Raw genomic sequence first — 14,415 nt, 5'->3', positions numbered from 1 at the left:
TTAAATATGATATATAATTTAAATTTTATAGTACATTAAACTAACCTAATTGTTTGAAAATTTATCATGATAATTTAATATATCTTTAATAGTATCATGATCGTTTAATAGTTCTTATTTAAAATTTAAATTGTGTAAAAAATAGTTTTTTTAAGTCATAAATAGTGTATATTATTATTATTATTAATGTTTTATAAATAATATAAATTCATTTAAAAACAACGTTAAAATAGTTATAATTATATTATAAAATGTATTTAAAAAAGAAATAAATTTTGTTTTTTCTAATATTTTCTAAATTAGATTTTACGTCATATTTATTATACATTCAAGAATATTCTGTAATATTTTTTTATTATCAATAAATAGAAAAAAATAAAAGTTAACAAAAAACAAATCTTATAAATAGTATTATAAAAATGCAAAATATGTTTGTTTTATGTTTTGTTTGTATTTATTATTAGAAGATATGATTAAACAAACTGACGATCACTTAATAAAAGTATTATTTAATACAAAATCAATGCATGAATTGTATGACAAAAATATAGTTCATTTGGTTATCAATAAAATGCAATGCAATGTGTTTTGAATGCATTGAATGCATCGAATGAATGCAAAAATAGCATTAATTGCATTCAAATTACGAAATGTGTGTAAAAATAGTGATTCAAATAATTGGAGTAAAACTCTGATGTAATGACAACTCATTGCAAGTCATGCGCACTAAAAACAATGTTCACATCATTAGAGCCATCAGTAGCTAACGTTACGACTCAAGGATTCAATTGACATACAGTTTGACATTCATTGATGACTATTGTATGACTAGTATATGGGGGACACAAATGTGTGTCACATAATGTGTGAATTGTTTCTAATTTGAGCTCAATTTTGTTGAACTCATTGCTCGTATCGAAAGTTAACACAAATCTGAACTCAAAGTGAGCTCTCATTCAAAGCATTAATCGATTTGTCATTAATTAAGACATTTTGTGATCACTTTTGAAGATATTTGTCATCAATTAAGTAAAGACTGGTCACCACTGAGATGGACAACAATGATATAGAGATGGAATGTTCGCCATCGGAAGTGCCCGACGTTTCTGAAGTGTTACAACTGATCCATCGGCCGATGCAAAGGGGAGAGCACTGGTATTTGGTCGACAAGAAGTGGTTCGACGAATGTAAACAATATCTCAATGATCACCAACAGGTCCACAATCCCGGACCCATTGATAACTCAGGTTTGATTAAATGACTATTTAAAATATGCATTGAAAATGACATCTAACTGTCTATTTGTTTGGTCAGCTCTGTTCCAAACTCTGGAGAATCGAGTTCTTCGCGAACGTCTTCAAGAAGAAGTAGACTATCAATTTGTACCGGAAGAAGGTTGGCATCTATTGATGAAAGAGTTCGGTATTGTAGAGGAGTCTCATGTTATCCGACGGGCGGTCATAGAACAGGGAACCTATTCGGTCTATTGTATGGTTGAGATCTATCCGATTGAACTTAAATTAAGTCTTTACGGATCTAAAGAAGATGTAATTCTTAAGACATACAGTAGAGTAATAACTTTGACACAATTGGAGTCTGAAATGAAGACATTGTTTAATATCGATGACGTGAAAGATACTCAACTTTGGGCCAATGGATCAATACTGAAGGCCCACAACGATTCTCTATCGCCTTCCAGTTCTAATGATAATACAAACGATAATCAGACTCTCAATGACGCCGGACTTATGAGTGGAACAGTAGTAACACTCGAAGTGCGCAATCCTGACGGCACGTGGCCTTCAAGTCGACCCCGTTATGGAGCCATTGCCACCCGTTCTTCAAAATGTATTCCTGGTTTGTGTGGACTCATGAACTTAGGAAATACATGTTTCATGAATAGTGCTCTTCAGTGTCTGTCTAACACTCAGCCATTAACTGAATTCTTATTGAGTGATCAATACTGGAATGATATCAATACTGACAATCCTTTAGGTATGAGAGGAGAAATAGCTAAAAGTTATGCCGACCTAATAAAGGCAATGTGGAGCGGTTCCCATACTTGTTTGGCTCCGAGAGAATTCAAGCTCTCTGTCGGCCGATTTGCGCCACAATTTAGTGGATTCTCGCAACAAGATTGCCAAGAATTGATGGCCTTTCTATTAGATGGATTGCACGAAGATTTAAACCGTGTCCGACAAAAACCATACATTGAAATCAAAACAGATGTCGATTTAAGACCAGATGCCGTTGTGGCGGCCGAGTCGTGGGAAAACTACAAGAAACGCAATGACAGTATAATTGTGGACACATTTCATGCATTGTTAAAGTCGACACTTGTTTGTCCCGATTGTAATCTCGTTAGTGTGACATTTGACCCCTTTTGTTACCTGAGTTTGCCGCTACCCGTTAAGGTTTGTATTGTTTTATTATATTATTTATAGATATTTGTATTTTAAGTTTAATATTATTTACATAACATATGTATGTATTAATAGCGTGAACGACCTATCGATGTAGTATTTGTGCCGGTTTTGCAACCAAATGTGCTCAACGATAATAACAACAAAACAGATGAAACTCAGGAACAATTGAAAGCTATTCAAATGTCACGTCTAATGATACCAAAGTACGGCACTATTGCTGACATTTGCAACGCTGTGGCCAAAACTATCAATGATAGCCAAGTGTTGAAGCATACCATTGATTCGGAAAGACTTATTGTTACCGATGTCTATAATCATAGGTTTCATAAACTTTTTAGCCGAGAGGAGTCATATTCTGGACAATTGGATGAAGTAATAGTTTACGAGACACTTGAAAATAGTTCTTCAATTGCTGTCTATTTACGCGAAGTTAAAGCCGATGAAACTACTGCTCTATTTGGCCGTCCATTTATTATAAGCATTAATGATTCAAATTATGAAACACTTTACGAAGCAGTGACTCAACAGTTAAGACGGTTTATGAAAATACCGTTGAGTGAAGAGGAATCAGATTCTGATGAAGGAGTTGCTGAGTGTGAGCGCACCGATAGGTTTGCCTTGACTTTTGTTAATTCTTATGGCTCTCTTAATATCGAACGACTCGAGCGAACCAAACCATTTGAATTGAGTAACAAAACGTTTATAGCCGTGGATTTGCCGACACGAATGAAGAATAAATATTATAATGAGGCTGAGGTTGAAAACCCGTACAAATTGCCACCACTTAAGTCAACCACCAATACTACCAAATCATCATTACCTCTGTCTGAATGTATTTCTCAATTCACTACAACTGAGAGATTGGGTTCAGACGATCCGTGGTATTGTCCCAAATGTAAGAAACATCAAATGGCATCCAAAAAGTTTGATTTATGGTATGTTTTATAAAAGAGTATTAAATTTATTTGATATCAATTTAATATATTGTTTATTATATTTTTTAGGACACTTCCAAAAGTTTTAATAATACATTTAAAAAGATTTTCTTATTCACGTGTATTTCGGGATAAATTAGATATTTTGGTTGATTTTCCTCTTCATTCACTTGATATGGGAGAATACTTATTGAATAATCCCAATAACGAGTCATTATTATATGATTTGACAGCTGTGGCCAATCATTACGGCGGTCTCGGAGGCGGTCATTACACAGCCTATGCCAAGAATATTCACACCGGAAGCTGGCATTACTTCGACGACTCAAATGTAAGTTCTGCTTCTGAAGATAACGTGGTCTCGAAGGCCGCGTATGTATTGTTCTATCAAAGAAGGGAATGATTATAACAATTATTAATATTTATTATATATTTTTAACTTTATTTAACAATTTGTTTCTTTTATTTAAATTATTAGCTAATTTACTATTTTTATTATATTATATTATAGTAAGATTTGCTATATTATGCTTATAATAATGAATGTTATTTTAAAATTAAATGTTAGTTTTTATGTTACTTAAATTGAATGGATTCTTTATGTTTGTTTTATTTATAAACCATTTAATTTTTCTTCAAATAACAATATTACTTATATTAATATTAAATTTAATAAAAAAAACTCATAAATTACATAAATTTTTTATATAAAAAATAACGAAACTGAATGCAATTGACAAACAAAGCTTGTGTTCAATTTTACAAATCTTTTAATAAATTCATTTACCTTTTAATGTTAATTTTATAATAATGTAAAACAAATATTTATTACAAAATAATTATTGAATAAAATTTAAGAAATATTGAAATATTATTTATTATATTATTAATAATTCATTTATAAATAGTATAACAATATATTTACTATAAATACAATACTTTTTTTTAAAGATTTTTTTTCATTAATATTAACGATAATAATTTTGAAAATACAGCATATTTTAAATTTTATTGAAATATTTTATTAGTAAAAAAATGTGAATTACATTTTAACAGGAAGACTGCTTTTCATATTAAAAAATATTCACTAAAATTATATTTTTAAACTATTTAACAAACTATTTCTATATAATCAATACAGTAATGATTGAATTTTTAAACATAAATATTAATTTTTTAGAAATATATAAAAATAATTGAATCAATAATTTTTCATTTGCAACATTAATAGCATTTAACTCCAATAAATCATATTCACGATTATGTGATTGTCATCACTTTCTATCAGTAATATACTGTTACTATAAATATAATAATAATAATATAAAATATTTAATAAACTCTTTTAAATTGAAAACGTCTTTTCAAATGAATTAAATATTTTGCGATAAACAACTTTAGTAATAATTTAGTAATAGTAGTAATAATAATAATATTAATAAAAATACCAATTAAACTATATTTTGATCACAATTAATGACAATTACGTTTAATTGTAAATTAAAGTTTTTTTAATTAAAACTTGTTTGAAATGTACGGAATAATTGTACAAAAAAAATCAATGTATCAAACGGTAACCACATTTGAAGTGTTGGTTCCGGAAAAGCTCTGTTGCTTCTCAAACCTTCCGGTCTTGAGTTTGGCCAGAGTTGAGTACCAGTCGTGTTTGACCTCAAAGAGATCAACTAAAGTCTGTTCGTTATGAAGTGCAGCGCAAAACTGTTCAAATGTTATGAACCAATCACTATCATCGCTATTATTATTATCACATGATTTTTGTTGATCACTCTTAGCGCTGTCACTCGTATTATGACAATCAGGATCGACATCATTGGTGTCATACATGAGAAAACTTTCCTGACTGTCATCTGAGTTGGTTTGACTCGTTTGTGATTTAGTGGACTGAGAGGACAATTCTCCGAGTTTTAGCAGATAAGTACCCATCGATGCAATGCAATGATAGATCTGTTGTTCGTTCTCTTGACCTGAGAATAGATCGTACAATGTTTTCCACAATTGTATGAACAATGTCTGGTTCATTGTCGGCAAACCGAGCTTCCGGTCTCCCGAACTGTTGGTATCATTTAAGGCACTGGAATGTGAACCGATTATAGCGCCGGTCATTGTGTTGCCGGCCATCATATAATAACTGGATCTCTGGTTTGTATTCGTTATATTACACGATGAAAGAAATTGCGATAATGTGATGACAGGTGTACTTTCTTCAGACTTTTCTTCTATATCTTCAACGGCAAAGAACTCAGTGGCTTCGGCTCCTAATTCAGTATCGGGTGAATCAATTACTTCAAATTCAGATACTGAAGGAGAGGCTACGAGTTCGGGAATGTTAAGTAAATGAATACAATATAAAAATCTTAATCTGATCTCTGCGTCTGATCTCAGCATAACAATCATTAGCACCAAAAACTCAAGAAAATTAATTAAATTATCATTATTTTCATCTAATAATTTATAGATTCTTTGAACGAGTACATCATAATTGTCTGCCTGAGCCCAGGGAGACAAATGGCTGAAGTACCACCTAAACTGATCCATGTCCAACTTGAAGATCTCGTAAAAAGGGTTATACATATCAAACTTTTCTTGAGATTTAAGTTCTCCCGTTTGGCCCCAATATTGTTGTCTTAATTGTTCCTCTTTGAAGATGACATAAATATCTTTGATTTGTTCATCTGTTAGATATTTATTAATTATTGTAAAACTTTGTAGACTTCGAATGACATTTTTCATGGTATTATCTTCAAGATTTTGGACAACATTTATTCGGTGTTTAACTCGAAGTTTTTCGATTTGATTTGTTGTAATAAATCCATATTTCGAATACGATTCGAATATTAAATCATTGATTTCGGTGCTCATCTGACTGGCTCTCTTTGAAGCTGATCCGTAAGCAACGGAATGAACGATATGAGGTATTTTTGCGTCTTTGTTGGTAATATTTTCGAGATAACCACTGAGTACAGTCATTGCTTCGCCGTCATCTTTGGCAACCATTAATGATTCCTCATTAGAAGCCAATATATTAAGGGCCACTTGAAATACTACTTTAGCGCCGTCATAGAAGAAACAGTCAGCTATATGTATGGCTGACTCAAATGGCATAACACTTAAGAAAATAGTGAGAAACCATGAGAGAGAAATCATTGAAAGAATACCGAAAGGAATCAGTTTATTGTAGAGTTCGGGCAAATTATCTTTAACTAACTCTTCGAGCACTCCCTGATCAACGAGAGCTCCAATTACTTTAGTATTGTAGTAATCGGGTAGAAGTCGTTCACAAAGCGCCACCAAAAGCCAAAATGCTTCCTCTTCTGAAGTATATAAAAGCAGAACCGAAGCCACAATATTCATTGCCTGACAATAACCGATACTTGGATTACGAAATGCATAGGCATTAAGTACACGACGAAGAGCGTTGATTCCATCAGAAGATTGAAAGGCTGGATGTTCGGGAAGCGAACGGTGCAAATCACGCTCTATCTCATCGGTGGCCACACTGTGTTTGCTCAGACTTTGCTGGACAATGAGTTCATAATATCCACGATGTGTTAAAAGCTCATTAATAGCACCCGAATATAACATCCAAAGTTCTCCACGAAATTTATCGGGAATTCCTTTGAGTATTAGTTCTCTGGCTTTTGTGGTCCGATAACATGAGATACCTCTACCGTATTCAATGAAATGCAATTCCCATAAATTAGTTTTAACCGACTCTTTAGCTATTGATTCTGGTGTATCGGGAAATGGAAATTTAGTACTGAGAGCTGGTTCGGGAATCCATGTGGACTGGCCATCAACACAAGATAGTTGTCTGCTCAAAGAGTCAATACTGGATCTGTTTAAAATAAAAATATATAAAAAATTTTATATTTATGACAATAAATTAAATAAATTATGTATACAAACCTTCTGTCTTCACTAAGTCTTGCGAGTAATTCCGATATTTTAATGACAAGAAACTCGCGGTCATCGATATGAGAAAATATAAAATTAGTCTTTGATGTCGCTATTAGTATTGTATTATTTTTTTCATATCCCGTGGACTGATTGTTGTCTATCTTTTCAGTGGATGTAATATCTCTTAATGGTATTACTAATGAAACCAATGAATGTACCTTTAAATTTCAAAAATTAATTTATTTATTTATTAAGATAAGTGCCGGTAATTTTAGTAAATAAAAAACATACTCTGCTTTCAAAACAAATATAATTGTTAGACAAATATAATTTTCCCCAAACATGTTGTTTGTTATAAGGTGTCCACAGTGTTAACGGTAGAGTTCCGTCTAATTTCTCATTGGATGGCAGTCTAAATGTAATCCTATAGGACTCACTCATTGCTCGGGCGTCTAAATCTCTCTTCAAAAATGAAACCTTTTTCGGCAAATTCTTAGATTTTTTTGCCACTAAATTTGCATCAACTTTATACTGAAGATGTCTCTCATCTGAGATCAATTGTCTCATTGTTAGATTAGCTAACTGTTCCATCAAATTGTACGCATCTTTAGTTTTATTCAAAAACAATGAAAAAATGTAGTTTTTAGTGTCTCGAGTGATGATCTTAATGCTGTCCGGAAACAATACAGTACTGTCCCGTTCTAAGTGCTGGAAATGTTTATAAAATACAACAAATTATTATAAAAATATGTTTATTTTAAAATCAATGCAAACCTTGATGTCAACCCATTTAATAATGATTTTCAATTCTTTACCAAAAAGATATGAATAAAAACACAGATGATTGACACTTAGGTATACCCATCCCTGTCGGGGAAGTTTGCCGTTCCAATAGCTGCACGAATAGTCTATGTTTTAAACATACAATTAGTTTATCTATTAAATGACATTTTTAAATATAAAATATTTCTAACAATTAACTAATTTCTCCTCTTCAGGCATTGTAAACAATTTGGCGAACTTATTGCTGGCAATCCTAAAGTCACGACTATCACTAGTTTCAGTGATTTGGACGGTTGGCATATCACTGACTGCCTGTGCGATTAGACTCTCTATTTTACAGCGAACAAAGTCTGTCACATCGTCTTCGTTCTCAAATGATTGAAGAGTTGGCATCAAATTATGTTCAATCCATTCCCAGTCTTTCACTATTTCATCCTTCTTTAGGGCACAAGAGACAACTGATTGGGAAAAATCCAATCAATCCATTAAATATTAAGTCTTTCAAATCAAACGATATATTCAATACTTACGATAACTGACTTCTGAATTGTTTGTCTGATGAAGAATACGATATGGAGGCGGCTGTTGTCGTATATAATAAAATTTAAATTCAATTCAATATAAAATTTTTATCATTAGTGCTAACCTTTGTATCAAATACTGAATCAATAGTTCCGACCAAAAGTGATGATAAACCACGAGTGCCGTGACCTTTGCGTCGCTGTAACACAAAGTATAGGTTGGCTCTCTCGGTAACCCTAAAGATGAATATATTTCATCAAAATTTAAATCATTATATCTATCACTTAAATATTATAAACAATTGGTTATCAATACCAGAAAGCGTTGGCGATTAAGACTTCTTCAAATTTAACCCACATTTTATTGACATCTCTCAGTGATAGTTGTATTAATAAAATTTAATTATATAATCAATTGTTTTTAATCACAAATACTATCGATGTCTTAATTTTGATGACAAATGATGTGACAAACGATGATTTTATTTGTGGATCAAGTGATACAACTATGCTTTGATTGTGTCAGTGAAGACAGACTTCCGAAACAATCGATATTTTCTTTTAAAAAGTCTTCATTAATAATAATAATGACATTAACTGTAATATTTGCAGACCTTTTCAAATGATCACTCTTGAGGTCATCATCTATGATGGCGTGTGTCTGTCATAAACACTAACCATCGGATCAAATGACAAATACAGACCAACTAAGCAAACGTTAATAAAATCGTTATTTTATTTCAACAGTCGATTCAGTTATTGATTAACACTTTTGATATACAATTCAATGACAAATCAATAGTGAAATTTCATAACAATATTCTTATTATTAATAATAAGATATTTATTGACTATTTATTTGTTGATAACATTTAACAGCTGTTTTGGCTGTCATTACATTATAGGAACCAATAATACAGTAAAGTATTACAGTATTAGTGTTATTACAGTAACAACAAAGTAGTAATGCTTTTTAATATGACTTTTAATTTACTTTTTTTTCACAACTTTTGTTTATTTCGTTATTTTATTTACAATTCAAATGATAACAAAAAACTATTATAATAAGTATGACATTCAATTTAAAACAATGTATTGTATAGAAAATTATTTGTTATATCATAGTTAGTAAATATTTAGTAATATAGTTATAATAGTATATAAATAAAGCATCGCATTTGATTAGCTCATAATACTGTACTGTATTAGAGTATAGTTATAATAAAATTAATATCTCTATTATATTTGAGTTTATTGTATTGTATTTTTATGTTATAATTAATACATTCATATACTCAATAATATACTGCACTTATAATTATATGTAACTAAATTATTTATTAACATTGAATATTTATTAACCAATTTATAAGTTTTAAAAACTTTGTACAATCATTTAGTATTTATTAAATTATGCTTTATTAACGTTATTATAAAAAATAATGTTTTATTAACTTATTAAAGTGTACAGCAAATCAATTTTATGAGTATTTTTTAAATAAAATTAAGGATTTTTATTATTATTTTTATTATATATATCTCAGAAAATTGTTATTATAGGTATTATTATTTCAAAATTTGAATTAAATATAAATTTATTTTATAATTTTATATTTTTAAAACCAATTAAATTAAGCTTTTCAACAGTTCTAAAAAAATAAATTTGTTGTAAACTAAATAAAACATCAAAACGTTTATTTAATAAATTTAATGTAAATCATTAAGTTTAGCTAAAAAATACTACAATGTTTTATTTATATGATATAACCGTAATATATATAATTAAATAAAATCTTTAAGCAAACAAATGTTATTTTTTTATATAAGACTAAAAATATTTGATTAGTAAACAAAACAAATTGTATATATATTAAAATTATGTTGAATTTTTGAAACAAAAAAATTTAATTAATAAGTCTCTTAAGTCTATCGATAATTTTATCGGATTGGTGTTCACCCATCCAATCAATCCTTCCCGCCTCCCATTCCCTTTTGCTTCGTTCATCTAATTTAATTTGTTTAAAAATTATAATCAATTTAATTAATAGCAATAATTATATGATTTTTTACATACCCTGTTGTGGTTGTGTCAGTTGATTGTTAGACTCCTTCTCCACCACTTCTTCAACAACAGTCTCTTCTTTATCATCTCTTGTAAGTTGTTGTTCGTCTGATTCTTCACTTTCTTTTACTTGACTTTCCTTTTCATGGTTGTCATCGATTTGGAGATTAGGCATCACTTCAGTGAGATAGTCATCCTCTAAAAAATATTAATTTTTATATAAAAGTAATTTATATGACAACAGACTGAATAATTATGTTTGTGATTACCATTTAATCGATTAAAATCCTTATATTTGGCGATTTTATCGGTTGGAGATTTGATTCGCCTAAAAGTGATGGGAGTTTGAGTGAACATATGGTCATTGGTCTCGAAACCCGACTCTTGACTTAAGAGGCGAATTAAGTCAAATATAGACCACTCTCTGCGTCCGACTCCGTATCTGTTTATCAGCAATGGTGTCAATGGCTAAAAAATTAATTAAATTAAATCAAACATTAGTTCAATTAGACAAATACCAAATGGATAACATCTTACTGTTTGTATTATAGGCCACAAGCGTTGTATAAAGCAATTGAGATAAAATTTAGAGTAATTATCGATAGACATAGATTTGACAGATTCCTGTTGATTGTTGACCAACAAATCAAACACTATATGCCACGGCTGTACTGATGAAGTGCCCAAATGATGGCTTGAGATTCCCGTTTGAGTTACCATATGTCCGAAGTTGACAATCTTTATGGAGTCACCGAATCTATTAATATATGTATATCGATATCTTAAGAATCGGAATATTTTTTTTAATTAATAAATACTTCATAAAAGCTGGTATTTGTGTGTAAGAGTAATCATTTTTGACAAAATTATAAATAAATGAAATTTTCTTCCATTTCGGAGCAAAAAATTGATTCAATAAAGTCATCTCATCTAATGTTTCAGCGACTCCTTCATCCTTTTGTGATTGACATTTCTGATGAAATACTAATATAAATTCAAACAATTTATTAATAATAAAAATAATTCAAAAATTTTTATATATTACAAAAATTTGTTAATTACGTGCAAAACTGATGATCTGTTCGTAAGTGATAAGACTTGGCTCGAAGACAAATACTGAACAATTGAAGTTATCGGGAAACAGATAGTCAACACATGCCGACAACTCTTCACATTCGTCAAACAAATTGGTTACTTTGCCGATCACCTGATTTTCATTATTATTATAATTTAAATATAAATATATTGTTAATAGCAATTGTGATAATAAATACCAAAGTCGATGACTCCAAGTAAAGACATTTTCGATAGTTTTTCAATTCCTTCCATAACTGAAGTTTGTATTGTTGAATACCAATTGATTCATCACTTAATAGAGCAACTCTTACATCCAATGGTTGTGTAATAACCTATTTATGTTATAGAAATTAAATGACTTATAATTATATTTTAATTAATAATGAAGGACTAACCTCATCGAAAACCATATAAATGGCTTCTTTAAGAATTGGATTAATATTACCGCCAATTATAATAATAAACGGAATATTAATTAAATGTCGGTTTCCTTTTTCATCTTTAATATTCATAGTCTTATTATTTGTTAAAAATAAAGAATTGGCCAAAATTACAGCATTAGTTGCACTTAAGTTATTGTAAGCAATGGTCACAAAAGCATAGGGAGATGTCATGCCTTCCGGTTCTTCGTATTGATGATCAGTTGGATTTATTGCATTAACCGGCGATGACTGTTGTGATGATTCTTGTGTAGATATTCTGTTGTTTTCATTTGATCCTTCAGATTGTTGTATTGGCACAGAATTTTGTGTTGATTTGTTAAAATCATTACTAATTGATTGTTGATTTTCATCAAATATCAAACTTTCGTTATTGTCATCAGATTCTGATCTTTCTCCATATAATTGTTGATTGTCTGTGCTTTGGTTGTCGTGATGTGATTGTTGAACTGATCTATAAGAACTTTGCGATTCATGGCTCAATCTTCGGTGATCACCTCCACTATAATTGTGACCAATTTGTTGATGGCTTTCATTTCTTTCATATGATTCATGATTTGTTTGATAATTTGAATCACAGCTTTGTCTTTGATTTTGGTATTGATTAGTATTGTGATAGTAATTGTGATTTTGATTATTTTGGTTATAATTTCTATTATCTGTGCCGTGACTTTCATTTCCTCCACTTCTTGAAACTCTAGTGTCGTAACGGTTTTCAGAGCTGTTTTCGTTTGATATGACATTTTGTTCATTTCGATGATAAGTCTGTTGATTGAAGACTTGCAAACTTGTGTTATCTCTTGTGTTAAACAATGGCAATGGAAGAGGTGCTGATTGCTTATCAATCTCTCCGCGAGCCAGTTGTACCACTTGATCAATATATTGCTGAAGAGGAACAAAGTATTGTAATAAAATCTGAGAACACGAATCGCATAGTTTGGGAGGCGCTGCTAAAGTGGGCGTAATTGTCGTCACGGCTAACGCTGATCCATCATTAACTTCTTGTGCCAATTGATCGTCTTCTTTATCATTGGTTGTGCTATCGATTTCAATATTATTGACTTCATTGACGGGATTTTTATGTTTTGATGCATTGGATGGCACTTTAGATTCGGGTTTTGCATAAATGGGTTGCGGAACGAAAACTTTAGGTATAGTCGGGACTTCAAAGTGACTGTCCATGACTTTACCGATTTTTAATACAATTTTAAAAATAAATTAAATCATAAGATGAATATAAAATTTGTATAAAATTCAATAAAATAAAATTATATTATTAAAAAAATTAAATTTGATATCTAAAATCTTTTCTTTTTTTTGAAATACTTATACAAAGTTAAATGCCTCCATAATAATACATATTAACATAATATGTATTTGATATATGATTTAAAGTCTTAAATATATTCAAATGTTATTATAATTTGTAATACATATTATTAACATTAGTCAAAATAATAACTAATCAAGCTCATAAGATTGTTTTTTTTCTATAAAAATTTACTCATATCATTAGCATAGAGGCGTATTTAATATTTTTTTGGAAAAATACAAAAACAGCAAATTTTAAAAATTTTCCAAATTTACTATTCAATCAATAAAAGCCAATTAATTTTTAGCACTTTTGTATGAGACTTATAAATAAATTGATAACAAATTCACAGACACGTGGGGTAATAGAGACAACAATTTTATATTTTATTGTATTTTTAAATATATTTTGAAAAATAAATATAAATTATAATAATGAGTCGATTTTATTAGTAATATGACTTTTATTGAATTATATTATCAAATATTACAAATAGTATTAATATATTATATATTAAATGTTAAGCTCAAGGCTGTGGCTTAAGTTTTATTACTTTTTACAATTTTACTCAAATTTAAAGTCAAATAAACTTTGATTAATCTTACCTTTCTATACAATATTTTTTTAGTAATTATGTATCAAGTGATGAAAAAGTGATGCATTCATCTGAACAACAAATAATCAAATTATTTACTAAAATCAATTGAATATAAAACTACACTTAAATTACAAAATTAATGATTTTCTATAATATTGACGAAAATGTAAAAACTTTTTCTTTCATTCATTCAATGAGTTTTTTGTTCAAATTTTTCGATGAGATAAGATTCATGTCTTGCATATAGACTGCTCATCTAATATAGATATCAACTGTATTTTACAGGAATCGGAGTATATATATATATATAGTGGTAATAAAAGTAAAATAAATATTTATGTCT

General features: G+C 29.7%; 3 protein-coding genes across 3 annotated transcripts; 1 reads left to right on the top strand and 2 right to left on the bottom strand.

The window, feature by feature from the left end:
- The first annotated feature begins 839 nt into the window (after positions 1-839).
- LOC128958969 (ubiquitin carboxyl-terminal hydrolase 15-like) lies at positions 840-3,789 on the top strand. Its single transcript, XM_054304939.1, has 4 exons — positions 840-1,247; positions 1,315-2,414; positions 2,499-3,361; positions 3,431-3,789. Exons 1-4 carry the CDS (start codon positions 1,052-1,054, stop codon positions 3,762-3,764), a joined length of 2,493 nt encoding a protein of 830 aa, XP_054160914.1. The 5' UTR covers positions 840-1,051; the 3' UTR covers positions 3,765-3,789.
- Positions 3,790-4,900: 1,111 nt separating this feature from the next.
- Positions 4,901-9,355, bottom strand: LOC128958968 (TBC1 domain family member 9-like). Its single transcript, XM_054304938.1, has 9 exons — positions 9,198-9,355; positions 8,900-9,141; positions 8,709-8,820; positions 8,593-8,644; positions 8,254-8,520; positions 8,054-8,187; positions 7,571-7,987; positions 7,289-7,497; positions 4,901-7,217 (listed from the first exon to the last, which is right to left on the bottom strand). Exons 2-9 carry the CDS (start codon positions 8,941-8,943, stop codon positions 4,928-4,930), a joined length of 3,525 nt encoding a protein of 1,174 aa, XP_054160913.1. The 5' UTR covers positions 8,944-9,141; positions 9,198-9,355; the 3' UTR covers positions 4,901-4,927.
- A 999-nt stretch (positions 9,356-10,354) lies between these two features.
- Positions 10,355-14,181, bottom strand: LOC128957401 (uncharacterized). The gene is made up of 9 exons (XM_054303145.1): positions 14,080-14,181; positions 12,118-13,346; positions 11,920-12,054; positions 11,708-11,852; positions 11,464-11,629; positions 11,183-11,402; positions 10,915-11,113; positions 10,658-10,843; positions 10,355-10,588 (listed from the first exon to the last, which is right to left on the bottom strand). The coding sequence occupies exons 2-9, from the start codon at positions 13,342-13,344 to the stop codon at positions 10,488-10,490; spliced, it is 2,379 nt and encodes a 792-aa protein (XP_054159120.1). The 5' UTR covers positions 13,345-13,346; positions 14,080-14,181; the 3' UTR covers positions 10,355-10,487.
- Positions 14,182-14,415: the final 234 nt, after the last annotated feature.

This window comes from Oppia nitens, unplaced genomic scaffold (genome assembly GCF_028296485.1).
Source record: "Oppia nitens isolate AA-2021 unplaced genomic scaffold, nextdenovo-longstitch-racon4-pilon3 scaffold3_pilon_pilon_pilon, whole genome shotgun sequence".
NCBI lineage: Eukaryota > Metazoa > Arthropoda > Arachnida > Sarcoptiformes > Oppiidae > Oppia > Oppia nitens.
Note: the sequence above shows the minus strand (reverse complement) of the source record. Positions and strands in the feature narration are given on the sequence as shown.

Excerpts from the sequence above, each read along its gene's own strand:
- LOC128958969 (XM_054304939.1), top strand. The coding sequence starts at position 1,052 with ATGGACAACAATGATATAGAGATGGAATGTTCGCCATCGGAAGTGCCC. Across the intron at positions 1,248-1,314 it reads CGGACCCATTGATAACTCAG|CTCTGTTCCAAACTCTGGAG; the intron begins GTTTGATTAAAT and ends TTGTTTGGTCAG. Across the intron at positions 2,415-2,498 it reads GTTTGCCGCTACCCGTTAAG|CGTGAACGACCTATCGATGT; the intron begins GTTTGTATTGTT and ends ATGTATTAATAG.
- LOC128958968 (XM_054304938.1), bottom strand. The coding sequence starts at position 8,943 with ATGTGGGTTAAATTTGAAGAAGTCTTAATCGCCAACGCTTTCTG. Across the intron at positions 8,645-8,708 it reads ATTCAGTATTTGATACAAAG|CCGCCTCCATATCGTATTCT; the intron begins GTTAGCACTAAT and ends ATACGACAACAG. Across the intron at positions 8,188-8,253 it reads AGAGGAGAAATTAGTTAATT|ACTATTCGTGCAGCTATTGG; the intron begins GTTAGAAATATT and ends TTTAAAACATAG.
- LOC128957401 (XM_054303145.1), bottom strand. The coding sequence starts at position 13,344 with ATGGACAGTCACTTTGAAGTCCCGACTATACCTAAAGTTTTCGTTCCG. Across the intron at positions 12,055-12,117 it reads TTTATATGGTTTTCGATGAG|GTTATTACACAACCATTGGA; the intron begins GTTAGTCCTTCA and ends TAACATAAATAG. Across the intron at positions 10,589-10,657 it reads ACTGACACAACCACAACAGG|ATGAACGAAGCAAAAGGGAA; the intron begins GTATGTAAAAAA and ends AAATTAAATTAG.